Source organism: Microcebus murinus, chromosome X (assembly GCF_040939455.1).
Source record: "Microcebus murinus isolate Inina chromosome X, M.murinus_Inina_mat1.0, whole genome shotgun sequence".
In the NCBI taxonomy this organism is placed as follows: Eukaryota; Metazoa; Chordata; class Mammalia; order Primates; family Cheirogaleidae; genus Microcebus; species Microcebus murinus.
In genome coordinates, this window is record NC_134136.1 from 80,750,100 (window position 1) to 80,763,272 (window position 13,173).

The 13,173-nt window shown below is 49.9% G+C and overlaps 1 protein-coding gene across 4 annotated transcripts in view; it reads left to right on the forward strand.

The window, feature by feature from the left end:
* Positions 1-13,173, forward strand: part of XG (Xg glycoprotein (Xg blood group)) — a 43,843-nt gene that overhangs the window by 3,083 nt on the left and 27,587 nt on the right. For all 4 annotated transcript variants that reach the window (XM_075999585.1, XM_075999584.1, XM_075999583.1 and 1 more), the window contains exon 2: positions 13,100-13,141. In XM_075999585.1, the coding sequence (XP_075855700.1) occupies positions 13,100-13,141 (42 nt within the window). The remainder of the gene's footprint in view (positions 1-13,099; positions 13,142-13,173) is intronic.

The window sequence follows — 13,173 nt, forward strand, 5'->3', positions numbered from 1 at the left end:
AAAATAAAAATGAAAGTACGAAAAAAAATATGCCTTCAATGGGAAGCCATACAATCATTCCGTTTTTCAATTTCAGTACAGCGGTCAGCAAATCACATGAGATGTTGAGCACTCTACTATAATAAAATAGGCTTTGTGTTAGATGACTGTAGTCTGATAGCTGTAGTCTGATGCAGGTGTTCTGAGCTGTTTGAGGCAGGTGAGGCTAAGCCGCAGTGCCTGGTGGGTCAGGTGCGTCCAACGCCAAGTTCACCTTACGGCATTTTCCGCTTGGGAGGGTGGGCACTCGGCCCCATCGTTGGGTTGAGGAGAGTCTTAATTCAATCCTCCATGGGAAACTGGATGTCAAGTTCTTTCAGCCAGCTGTTCAGTTCATTGTAAATTTATGGAGACCTCGGTTGTTCGTTCAGCAAACGTACTGCAAGAGAGAAAAGAATGAGCTGGTCACTGCAGGTCCTCCCTGCTACGTTCTTTTAAGGGCAGGGGCATTTTCTACACACTGTGCATGCCTTAACTTAGGCCATTCCCCGCCCCCCCCCATGCCTGGGACAGGGGCACCATGCCAGAGCATTGTATAGATGGGTAAACTGAGGCACTGTCCGGTTCAATCATTTGCTGGAGACAACACTGGTGGTGAAGTGGAGAGACAGGATTCAGACCCAGGCAGCTGGCTCCGGCGTCTGAGCTGCAGTTTGCTTTCTAGCTGCACAGGGTGGGCGACACCATCCACTAGGGCAGAGGAGGGATTTGCAATGAAAGGCTACCCTTGTTCATCTGCCTCTGGGAAGACTTCCGTGAACAGCGAGCTTCAGACTGACTCCCGTGTTCCGAAAATCAGAACTGTCCCGTATTTAAGTACCCTGGGCTAAGGTTTGAGGAGGGATGAAAAAAAAATTAAAAGTGAAGTCTGGAGGCCGGGCACGGTGGCTCACGCCTGTAATCCTAGCTCTCTGGGAGGCCGAGGCGGGTGGATTGCTCAAGGTCAGGAGTTCAAAACCAGCCTGAGCAAGAGCGAGACCCCGTCTCTACTATAAATAGAAAGAAACTAATTGGCCAACTGATATATATATAAAAAAAAATTAGCCGGGCATGGTGGCGCATGCCTGTAGTCCCAGCTACTCGGGAGGCTGAGACAGAAGGATCGCTGGAGCCCAGGAGTTTGAGGTTGCTGTGAGCTAGGCTGACGCCACGGCACTCACACTAGCCTGGGCAACGAAGCGAGACTCTGTCTCAAAAAAAAAAAAAAAAAAAAAAAAAGTGAAGTCTGCGTCAGGGTGTTTCTGTGAAGTTAAGATGTGCACGCAGTGGCTGAGTGTGTCTTGTCCGAGATCCGGGTAATTGGTTCAACATACGGACGATCCGCTAACATCAGCAACCATCACCTGCTGGAGATTTGGAACAAGTTCACGAGATCCCCAAAACATTCAGCAAGGGTGGTGGGATGGTTGCTACAAAGGCCTTTAGACAACCAGACTGGGGGCAGTGGCTCATGTCTGTAATCCCAGCGCCTTGGGAGGCTGAGATGGGAGGATCGCTTGAGGCCAGGAGTTTGAGACCACACTCTGCAACATAGCAAGACCCCATCTTTACAAAAAATAAAAATATTAGCTAGTTGTGGTGGCACGTGCCTGTAGTCCCAACTACTTGGGAGGCTGAGGCAGGAGGATCGCTTGAAGTCAGGAGTTTGAGGTTGCTATGAGCTAGGATCACACCACTGTACTCCACCCCATCTCTAAAAACAAGCAAACAAATGAAAAAAAACCAACCAAACAAACAACAAGAAATTGACTTTCTAGCTGCACTGGGTGGGTGACACCATGGGCATTGTTGTGGTTAACATCATGTAAATCATTATTAGAATTATAAAATTGTTGGTACAAGATGAGATAATAATAATACAGTTATAGTCCTTAAAAAATGGAATTTTACAATCTGGTGGCCCCATCTTCACACTGTATTTAAATTAATTAGTATTCACAATCGAATCCAGACAAGCTTGGAGGAACATGAGCCAGAACCTACCTGGTCCTGAGAAAGCTGATAAAACCAAACCTTGTTGCATGAAGATAAGTCAGAGGCTGTGCCAAGTATTTTTCATGAGTTGCTGCACCTGGCTGTCTCGGGCTATGTGGGCTACTTTTGAGAATCACTATGTGGGGAAATTGCGATGCTCGCCTAAGGCATTGAGCCGGACCGCAGTGGGGCACTGGGCTCCAACGCACAGCAGCCTCACCATGTGTGTCTCAGTTGAGCTTCTCTTGCTTTCGCCTCCTTCCTCATTCCCCATCCCCTCTGCCAACCATCCTTTGATCTAACAAATTCATGGGCATGGAAATAAAGCCACACATGGGTCATTTACCTGCCTGGCAATTTAATGCGGTGGTTCTTAACCTTTGATGTGCAGGACATCACCTTGGAGGGAGCTGGCATTAAAAGCACCACCCTGATCTCCACCCTTTGAGATTCTCATTCAGGAGGTGTGGGTGGGGCATTTGGCACCTGGGAGACCTGCATATTAGGAAGCAATGCAGGTGACGCCCAGCTGGGATCAGGGCTCCCTTTGAGATATGATGACTCTGCATCCAGGCATCTGGCATATGCTCAGGCTGAGTCTCACGGATTCTTGCCAAAGGGGTGGTGACTCTGTAGTTCCAGATTCAACCTGTGCCAGCCCACAGTGACACCCCCTAGGGAGAAAGGCTACAGTCCAGACATTGTCAACCAGTGATAGTCTTGGTCCCCAGGGACACATGGTGATATCTGTAACTTCTGATTGTCACTACTGTCATCGAGTGGGTGGAGCCAGGGATGTTGCTTCACACCCTGCAGTGCACAACATGGACCCATCTCAAGGAAAGATCCAGCCTCAAATGTTAGACATCAGTGGGGCTGAGCTTGAGAAATCTTGCCTTAGCATGAGGGACTGTCTGTCTATATCTGTCCATCTGTCACTCATCTATCTATCTTTCTAGCTCTATCATTGTCTACGTATTCATGTATCATCTATAATTTATCTATCTGTCCATCATCTATCCATCCATCAATCTATATGATTATCTATTATATTTATCATCTAGCATTTTATATATCTAACATCATCTATCTATATATACACCATTATTTCTCTTATGTATTTATCTATCATCTATTTATGTATCTATCCATCACCTATCTATCCATCATCTATCTATCATCTATCTATCCATCTCATCAATCAAGAAAGTGATATTTATTCTAAAGAACTGGGTGACATGGTTTTGGGGGCTGGCAGGTCTGAAATGTGTAGAACAGCCCAGCAGGTGGAAACTCAGGTAGGATTTCTATGCCTATGTCTTCAAGCAGAATTTCTTCTTCCCTGGGAAACTCCAGTCTTTGCTCTTAACACTTCCAGCTGATTGGATGAGGCCTAGCCACATGGCAGAGGGTCATTCCCTTCACTTAAAATCAACCCATTGTTGATGTTCATCGCATCCACAAAATACCTTCTTAGCACCATCCAGACAGGTGTTTGACTGAACAACTGGGCCCCACAGCCTGGCCAAGGGGGTACAGAAAATTCACATCACAGTCTACACAGTTTTCATCTTGTCACACTGACTGCCTGAGAGGTTGACCTTGTAGGAGATTCAAAGGAAACTGGAGGATTCCAAGCTCTCTCAGCCTTTCTGCTGTCATCTATGTATCCATCCATCTATCTATATCTACCATTATCTATATATGTATGTGTCACCTATTATTGATTTATCCATCATCTACTTATCTATCCATCTATCATCCATCTAGCTATTCATCCATCTATCTACATATCAGTCTACCTATTCATCCATCTAACCATCCATCCATCTATCCATCCATCCATACATACATACATCGATCTAACCATCCATCCATCCATCCATCCATCCATCCATCCATCCATCCATCCATCTATCCATCCATCCATCCAACCATCCATCCATCCATCTAACCATCCATCCATCCATCCATCCATCCATCCATCCATCCATCCATCCATCCATCCATCTAACCATCCATCCATCTATCCATCCATCCATCCATCCATCCATCCATCCATCCATCTATCTATCTTCATCATCATCATCATCTATCTACGTACTTCTCTATCATAGATATATAGACGATGGGTACATAGATGGATGGAGGATAGATGGATACATAGATAGATAAGTATAGATAGATGGTGGATAGATCACGATAGCATCCCCCAGGCCCATGCACCTGTATCCTTGGAGATATTTCCGTGTCTGCAGCTGATGCCGTGCTTGAGATGGAGCCATCACTATTACAATGTTTTTGTTGCTCCATTTTCCCTATTACCAGGGGTTGCAGCCTTGGAGGGGCTTCCTGTGGGGTGAGGACAGCTGCTGTAGAAATTGCCCAATATTTGAGAGCGGAGGTCAGAGCATGCAAAGCACTTTGTTCTTCTTGCAAAGTGAATTCTGCTGAGGGTTCAAACGACTCCCAACAAACAAGTCATCGATTTTATTTTTTTAAAAAGCAAGATAGTGCATTTCACCCAAAGAACATTCTCTTAAAATTAGATAAATACCCTCGTTTTTTTTGGTGTGAGTGTGTCACCCCTGTTAGGGCATTCAGACATCACCCAGATAAAATGCTGATGCCCCAGGGAGGCGGGTGGGAAACCAATGGAGAGAGTATGGATGCAGAATGGGGTCGGGGGTGGAAATGCAGATTCCTGGGCCCAGTCTCCTTTCTTGAGTGGGGGTGATGGGGTGCTTCAGTGGTTCTCCTGTGGTTTTCTCGAGCCTCAAATTTCGGGGAGCCCCTGGTCTAGGGCTGCCTCTCACCGACTGTTCTGCCTTTCTGAATCTCCCAAGGAGAATCCAAAGCCCCCACCCAGATGCCAGAAGCAGCCCTGCTGGTGTCTAAAGCTCGGGGCAGGACACAACAGCAGAGACCCCCCTGGCCCTCTAGGGAGAGTTGAGACTGAACTCGCCCTCTCTGGGGGTCTTGCAGGACGCCCTTGGGAAGCATCACTGTCCCGTGGCTGTTTAAGCCTCATCCAAAGATGCTTTCCTTTTGCAAAAGAGCAAAAGCCTCTTCCTACACGAGATGCCTTGGGGAGCTGGCAAGTGACCGTGCCAGGGTATGCCAAGCAAAGAGTGGAATTGCCACTTTTCGGTGTTTCCTGGAGTCCCTCCCTGGGCCCCTCTGAGGCTGGACCAAGGGGCATCGACTTGGAATAATTGTGGGCTCCATGCTCGGAGCTCCCCACGCTGGGTTCAAGGTCTCCGCATGCCGTTCTGTCTAGAGAACAGACTGCATGGGGCTCTTCTCTTGCAGCAAGTGCCCTGCGCCCAGTAACCGAGGGTCTTGTTCTCCTGAGGTGGAAGCCCCTGCAGTCCTGGCTGGGCAGGTGTTCGGGTCTCCTAGCAGGTGCAAGGAATAACGATCACTGTCCCCAAGGATTAAGGATGTTCTCCTTGTTCCCATCACGAACTCCTCAAAGCGGGGTGTGTAGACCAGCAAGCAGCACCAGCACCCCTCAGGGAATGGTGGGCAATGCAGACTCAGATCCCAGCAGGACCTACATGTGGGATGGTTCTTTCAGGGTTTGCAAGGCATTGAGGCAGAAGACCCCAGACCGACAGAACAGCTCTTGTGTGGACCAATTTCTCCATGAGCTTCTTGTCTTCAAGCATGTCTTCCAAAGAGCCCCTTCCTTGGTGACTTCCAGAATCGCTGCTCACCATCTGGGCGGCTTTCGGGCCATGCCCATCCCTCCTTGCTAAAAGACCTCTGGATTTCGAAAGCGCCTTCTCCACGCTGTCTCGCCTACCCCTTCCCATGACACTGCGTGTTCCACAGAATGAAGGTCATCCCAACCTTGGCAATGCAGAAAGGGAGGTGTAGATTAAGGAAGGGTGTTGTGGAGGGCACGGGCCAGGCAGGGACAGAGCTGGCAAGGAATTGTCTCTCTAAATTCCCAAACCCGGGCTCTTTCCTGCCAGCATGCTGGGACTACAGGCGTGAGCCACTGTGGCTGGTCTTATTTTTTTCGAGACAGGGTCTTGCTCTGTCGCCCAGGCTAGAGAGCAGTGGTGTCATGATAGCTCACCTCAACCTCCAACTCCTGGGCTCAAGCCCAGATCCTCCTGCTTCAGCCTCCCGAGTAGCTGGGACTACAGGTGCCATGACACCTGGCTAAATTTTTCTATTTTTGATAGAGATGGCATCTTGCTCTTGTTCAGGCTGGTCTCGAACTCCTGAGCTCAAGGGATCCTTCTGCCTCAGCCTTCCAGGTAGCTGGGACTGCAGGCACGTACCGCCACACCTGGCTAATTTTTTTTTTTTTTGTATAGATGGGTCTTACTATGTTGTCCTGCCTGGTCCCAAACTCCTCAGCTTCCCAGAGCTCTGGGATTCCAGGCAGGAGCCCCTGTCCCCAGCCTGGGCTTTCTGTACATATATATATTTTGTTAAAAAACTGTTGAACTGGAGTCCAAGAGGAACGTTAGGATTTTCTTGAAGGCAGTCAAGATCTGCTCCACTTGGGGTCCCTGCGCTATGTAAAATCCCAGAGCCGCCTCCTCAGTGGGATTCCTCCAGGGAATAGATTCAAGCCTCGCAAAGTGGCGTCCACCGCAGCAGCCCCTGACCCCGGAAGGGTTGGTTTAAATCGACCCACGCTTTAGAGGAAACAGGTAAAAATCTTCTGCAAAGAAAAAGGGAACAGTTGCCTTCCAGGGCAGATGTTTCTCCGGGGGGACACAGATAAGAGGATATTGGTTTGCATAGTCAAAAAGAAACCTGTCTGGATTGAATCTTGAGGTTGAGCTTCCCGGAATGGGCACCATAGACTCGCATGCAAGGTAGCGGTGTCTAAATCCCGCTGTGACCGCTGGAATCGGTGTCAGCGTATTTAGGCAGTGCCTGCGTCTTTTCTTTTCTTTCTTTTTCTTTTTTCCTTTTCCTCTTTCTTTTCAGAGCCTGCCCAGGGCTGACTTTCTCCTTATAGAAAGAAGGAAATAATTCATGGTGGGGAAGTGGAGGTTTGGGCGTGGGTTTCTTTCTGCTGTCTGTTTCTGGAGATAGGGGGGCCAGGCGTGAGGCGACTGTCCCCCGTCGGCGCCCACTTTCTTGTCGGTTGTGGGCTGATGATTCTAGCTATGCTGCATTTCTTCGCTTTGCAAAACCGCCGTCCGTTTGTCCTGTTGGCCTGTGGCTCTGATAGATGCGTGGAATTTAAGAAGAGAAGGAAAGAAAATCCGCAATGGGAACCGTGTTTAAGTCTTGCAGGGGTGGAATTCAAACCCCGGGAGGGGTTCGGTCGCTGGAGGTTACAAAATTCCTCTAAGTGCTACTTAATGTGGTTTTTCTCTTAAGACCCCCGGGGACAGCTGTTTTTGGGGGGCTCAACCCTCCCACTCTCTAGCACGGGGAGGCGTTTAAACCCACTTTTCCCCAGGATGCCAGCAAAGGGGGGACCCCTAAAACGCTCCCAGAACTAAATAAAGTTGCTTTCTTCTCTGGAGTTTAGAGATCTCATAGCACGAGGCTCTGACTACAAGCCGCTGAGCTTGCAACGAAAAAGCAAAACAAATCGGAAGCAGGTCTCCCATGCGGATGCCCCGTTCATGTTCTCTGTGGACGAGAGAAGCCCAGAGCAAGTAATTACCTCACAGACAGCACCTCGACTCTCAGATCCAGGAGCCAAAGTTAGCACTGTGGTCCCTCCGCCCCAATACCCTCTTTAAGGCACAAGTCCACCTGCTGCATTCGCTGTGGCTGCTCTGCTGAGGACAGGGCCCCCCTCCTCTCCCCCAACCCCAGCAATTTCCTGCCCTGCCTGCTGGACTGGAGCCCGCTCAGCCCCCCGGTCGCGTGACGCTGGCTGGCTGGAGTCCGCCCGGCTTACGCAACGAGGCCTGGGTGCGACCGCCACCGCCCTGCATGCGTGTGAGTCACGCTTGCTGCAATCTCTCCCTGCCGTGCTCGAGCCCTGAACCCAAGCAGAACGTGCAAGCACTAGGCTCCACTGCCTCTGCCCCGAGTCATCGTGCAATAGCGTTTCAGGGAGGCCGGGACGGGGAGACAGAGAGCCCCAACGCGGAGGCTGTCGGCTATCCAGGGCAATGCCCGGGAGTGGCCCGGCGGGCCCACGGGTTGGAGGAGATTCCAAGGTGGCTGCTCACCGCATGCCTGGCACTGCTGGGATGCGCAGAGGCGCACCGTGGAGAAAGTTATCTGCAAACGGTGCAGGGAGGCTGGAATCTGGATTCCCGGGCTGCGAGACAGGTGTTCCTCGAGTGGAACTGGTGTCCTTAGGAGAGAGAGAGAGAGAGAGAGAGAGAGAGAGAGAGAGAGAGAGAGAGAGAGAGAGGGAGAGAGAGAGAGGGAGGGAGAGATGTCTCGGCAATGCAGGAGGCTGACGCTGGCTGCCTCCTGTTGGTTCTGTCCTGAGCAGGCTGGACCGTGGTGGCGGGAGGCAGCAAGGTGGGACGTGGTGTTCTCTTTGAAGACGTGCCCACAGGGGACATCTGGCAGCAGAGAGGGTGGAACGAAAGGGACGTGGGGCCTGCCAGAGTTAGGCAGAAATGAGAAACAGCTCTGTAGGATTCGACCTCAAATTGCAGCAATAGCCAGGGTCTCGGTGCGCCCTGGGCTCATTCCTTCTTCCTTCTCGTGTTGGTCACTTTCTCCCAGCTCCTGCCTGGGGATGCACCTTGTCCTCTGCAGAGGCCCCGGCTTGAGCTCGGAAAGGAGCCCTCTAAGGTCGTGTAGGTGACACCCCGGCTGGGGGCCACGCCAGGGGCGGTGCAAACCCGAGCTGAGTCCTACAAATCGCCCAGAGCAGACGACAGCCGGGCGGGTGGACATCCATCCCCCCCGAGGGAAGGAGAAGCAGGTCCCAAGGCCCATCGGGGCTCTGGCTGAGGATGCCCGAGGGTCTGAGTGCGAATTCTGACGCCCGCCCTGGCTTATCCCTACACCTCCCGGAACCTCGGGCTCCTCCTCTGGGAAGTATGTGCGTGGGGAGTGGCGACGTCCGTCCGTCCCGAGGTGGGCGGAAGGATGGGATGCTGAGGTTCCTGGCGTTGCAAGGATGCCGAAGCTGTCTTCGCTCTGCTGCTCAAACGATGAGGTTAGCTGCTTTCGAACCTGTCAGGGATCTCGGCTTATGGACGCAGCCTTGTGTTGTTTGTTTTGTTTCGAGACCAGATCTTCGCTGCGTCACCCCGGCTGGAGGGCAGTGGCGTCATCACAGCTCTCTGCAACCTCAGACTCCTGGCCTCAGGTGATCCTCCTGCCTCAGCCTCCCGGGTAGCTGGGACTAGAGGTGCAGCCACCATGCCCGGCTAATTTTTCTATTTTAAGTAGAGACGGGGGTCTCGCTCTTGCTCAGGCTGGTCTCGAACTCCTGAGCTCAAGCGATCCTCCCGCCTCGGCCCCCCCAGAGTGCTGGGATCACAGGCGTGAGCCACCACGCCCGGCCCCCGACACCTTGTTCTTTGACCTTGTATTTGTCAGGGCAGGCTAGCTGCTGTAACAAACGGCCCCCAAATCAGGAAAAGCTTATGTCTTGTGTACGTTGCGGCCCGCTGGGGTGGCCAAGGTGTGCGGAGCCTCTAAGGGATCCAGTACCTTCCCACTGCTCTGCTCCTAGGGACAGCACGTGTGTGTTCATGTATGGGGGCAGTGCTAAGGCCACCGACACACGCATGACCCTAAGCCGTGGCTGGCACAGTCCAGGGGAGCAGTGAGTGCACAGGCGAATGCGTCGTGCGCTATGGACAGCCTCACTCTCCCCCCCGTGGTCTGCAAGCCGGGCCGTGGGGAAGGTACCTACCTAAGCTACAAGCCACCTCAAAGTCACACGTGCAGACACACAGAACAAAACAGTGTCTGCAAGGGGCCAGCCCGGGACAGGGCGACGAAAGTCAGAAGATATAAAGTAGCGGGAGTGTGAGATGAACACGTCTAGAGACCTAATAAAAGATAGGATCGCTGCACTTAACGATATGGCTTCGTGCTCGGGATTTTTGCTAATTGCGTAGACTATAGTTGCTCCTGCTGCACACACACAAAAAGAATAGAGGGCAGATATGTCAGTTTGTGTCACTATGGCTCACGCCCGTCATCCCAGCACTCTGGGAGGCCGAGGCGGGCGGATCGCTTGAGGCGAGGAGTTCGAAACCAGCCTGAGCAAGAGCGTGAGACCCCGTCTCAACTGTAAATAGAAAGAAATTAATTGGGCAACTAATATATATATATATATAGAAAAAAATTAGCTGGGCGTAGTGGCGCATGCCTGTAGTCCCAGCTGCTGGGGAAGCTGAGGCAGGAGGATCGCTTGAGCCCAGGAGTTGGAGGTTGCTGTGAGCGAGGCTGACGCCACGGCGCTCACTCTAGCCTGGGCAACAAAGCGAGACTCTGTCTCAAAAAAAATTTTTTTTATGTCACTATAGTAACCACTTTACTGTCTGAATGTATCTATATACATTTTGTGTATACATAATATCATATTGTAAGTAATATACACAATAACATTAATATACAGTAACAATTAATATACAGTAATATACACAGTAACATATTTTAAGTAATATACACAATAACATTTATTTTTTTAACTCATTGACAGCCACACTAGAAAAAAAAATATTTTTCCTTGGGGCTATGGTGTCTTCTTTTTTTTTTTTTTTTTTTTTTTTTTGAGACAGAGTCTCGCTTTGTTGTCCAGGCTAGAGTGAGTGCCGTGGCGTCAGCCTAGCTCACAGCAACCTCAAACTCCTGGGCTCAAGCGATCCTCCTGCCTCAGCCTCCCGAGTAGCTGGGACTACAGGCATGCGCCACCATGCCCGGCTAATTTTTTATATATATATATCAGTTGGCCAATTAATTTCTTTCTATTTATAGTAGAGACGGGGTCTCGCTCTTGCTCAGGCTGGTATTGAACTCCTGACCTTGAGCAATCCGCCCGCCTCGGCCTCCCAAGAGCTAGGATTACAGGCGTGAGCCACAGCGCCCGGCCTGGTGTCTTCTTTATGAAACTAGAATAAAAGCTTCATAAACAAAAAGATGCTTTGTAATTTAATGAAAAATTTGTTATTTTTTAATTGTTTTCTGTATGTGAGTTAGATGCAACTTGAAAAATAGCTCTCACAGCTCCCAGGGCGAAGAGACGTGTGAGTTACATATGCTTCACTCGGCCCCGGGCTCAAAACGAGCGCGAGTTAAATACAACTCACATGGCAGTTCGTGTGTGGGAAAGGACCCATGGAGAATTTTTTTTTACAAAGAAAATCCACAGGCAAAGTGCATTATGGGGGCAGCGTATTTTACTTGGTAATCTTGCAAAGACATGTGTTATGAACCACGGAACTAATCCCGTTCTTCCTTGAGGAACAGCGGCAAGAAACACCAAGCAAAGTTTAATCTTAGGCTAATGCTAGATCGCAAGCACGCCACATCCTATTACTTGCCAAGTAGTTTAGGTACTTTATTAGTAAGGGGAGATTAATACAGTAAGTTATATTGAATTAAAAGAAAATTCATTGTGAAAATTAATCTATGGGGATTGGGGACTGAAATGAGGTAGGCAGGAATAGGGTAGAAGTTTCTGGGGTGAGGATAATGTTCTATGTCTGGATAGGCATTTGGGTTATGCAAGTGTAAGCACTTGTCGAAACTCGGTGTGTGTATGCTTATCTGTGAGTTTCATTGTGTATAAACTTAACTTCAAAAAAAACCAAAAAGGCTGGGCGTGGTGTCTCATTCCTATAATCCCAGCACTCTGGGAGGCCGAGGTGGGAGGATCGCTTGAACTCAGGAGTTCGAGACCAGGCTGAGCAAGAGTGAGACCCTGTTTCTACTTAAAATAGAAAAATTAGCTGGGCATGGTGGTGTGCACCTGTAGTCCCAGCTACTCGGGAGGAGGCCGAGGCAGGAGGATCGCTTGAGCCCAGGACTTGGAGGTTGCTGTGAGCTAGGCTGACGCCACGGCACTCCAGCCTGAGCAACAGAGTGAGACCCTGTCTCAAAAAATAAAAACTGGCATAAAATAAATAGGAGAGAAGGCACACAAATTCATTTCACATGCATACACAGGAGCCTCAGACCCAAGCTCTCAAGGCGTTTGAAGAAGTGTATATACCATCTTGAAGTTGCAGGAAAAAATGCAGGCTCCGAGCATGGCCAAAAAAGCAGGTGAAGTAGGTAAGTCAGGTTTTAGTGACAAGACAGGTTAAGGGGGTGAGAGACCAGGAGACCAGCAAAGGAGGTCTTGTGCACATGAAATCCCCCAGGCAGCAGCCCCCAGAGAGAATAGGTGCTAAACGTCTCTTTCCAGTCCTTTAAGAGTGCCAGACTCTCAGCTCATGTTTCCTAGATCCAGTGGGCTGTCTGCATTAATGTCGAGTTGTTTTTTTTAATAGACGTTACATTTCACCCACGCAAGACGCCTTCGCAGGGCCACTTGTGTCCGCTGGCACTCCGGTACCATCTCTAAATATGTCAGAGGAACACATCTTGGGGTCAAACAATTCGATTTCCTTTGCCATCCACACACGTGTGCAGACCACATGGTTTCGTCTGTCTCCTGAAACAGGCTCGCGTCTGGCTTCGTAGCTAGAGGCTACGGAGATGCTAGCAGAATCCTAGAAGATTCTTCTAGATTCTAGAAGAGATTCTAGAAGAATCCAGAAGAGATTCTAGAAGAACCTAGGAGGTGCTAGAGGAGATTCTAGAAGAACCTAGGAGGTGCTAGAAGAGATTCTAGAAGAACCTAGGAGGTGCTAGAGGAGATTCTAGAAGAACCTAGGAGGTGCTAGAAGAGATTCTAGAAGAACCTAGGAGGTGCTAGAGGAGATTCTAGAAGAACCTAGGAGGTGCTAGAGGAGATTCTAGAAGAACCTAGGAGGTGCTAGAAGAGATTCTAGAAGAACCTAGGAGGTGCTAGAAGAGATTCTAGAAGAACCTAGGAGGTTCTAGAAGAGATTCTAGAAGAACCTAGGAGGTTCTAGAAGAGATTCTAGAAGAGCCCTTCCTCCTCCTCTTTAAGGGAGAGTTGAGCTTTCCACCGCGGTGTGACTAACGCCCTGTTTGCTCCCAACAGGCCAAGGAGACTTTGACCTGGCAGATGCCCTGGATGACCCTGGTAAGTGCGGAAACCTCGCCGCTAGCAGCACG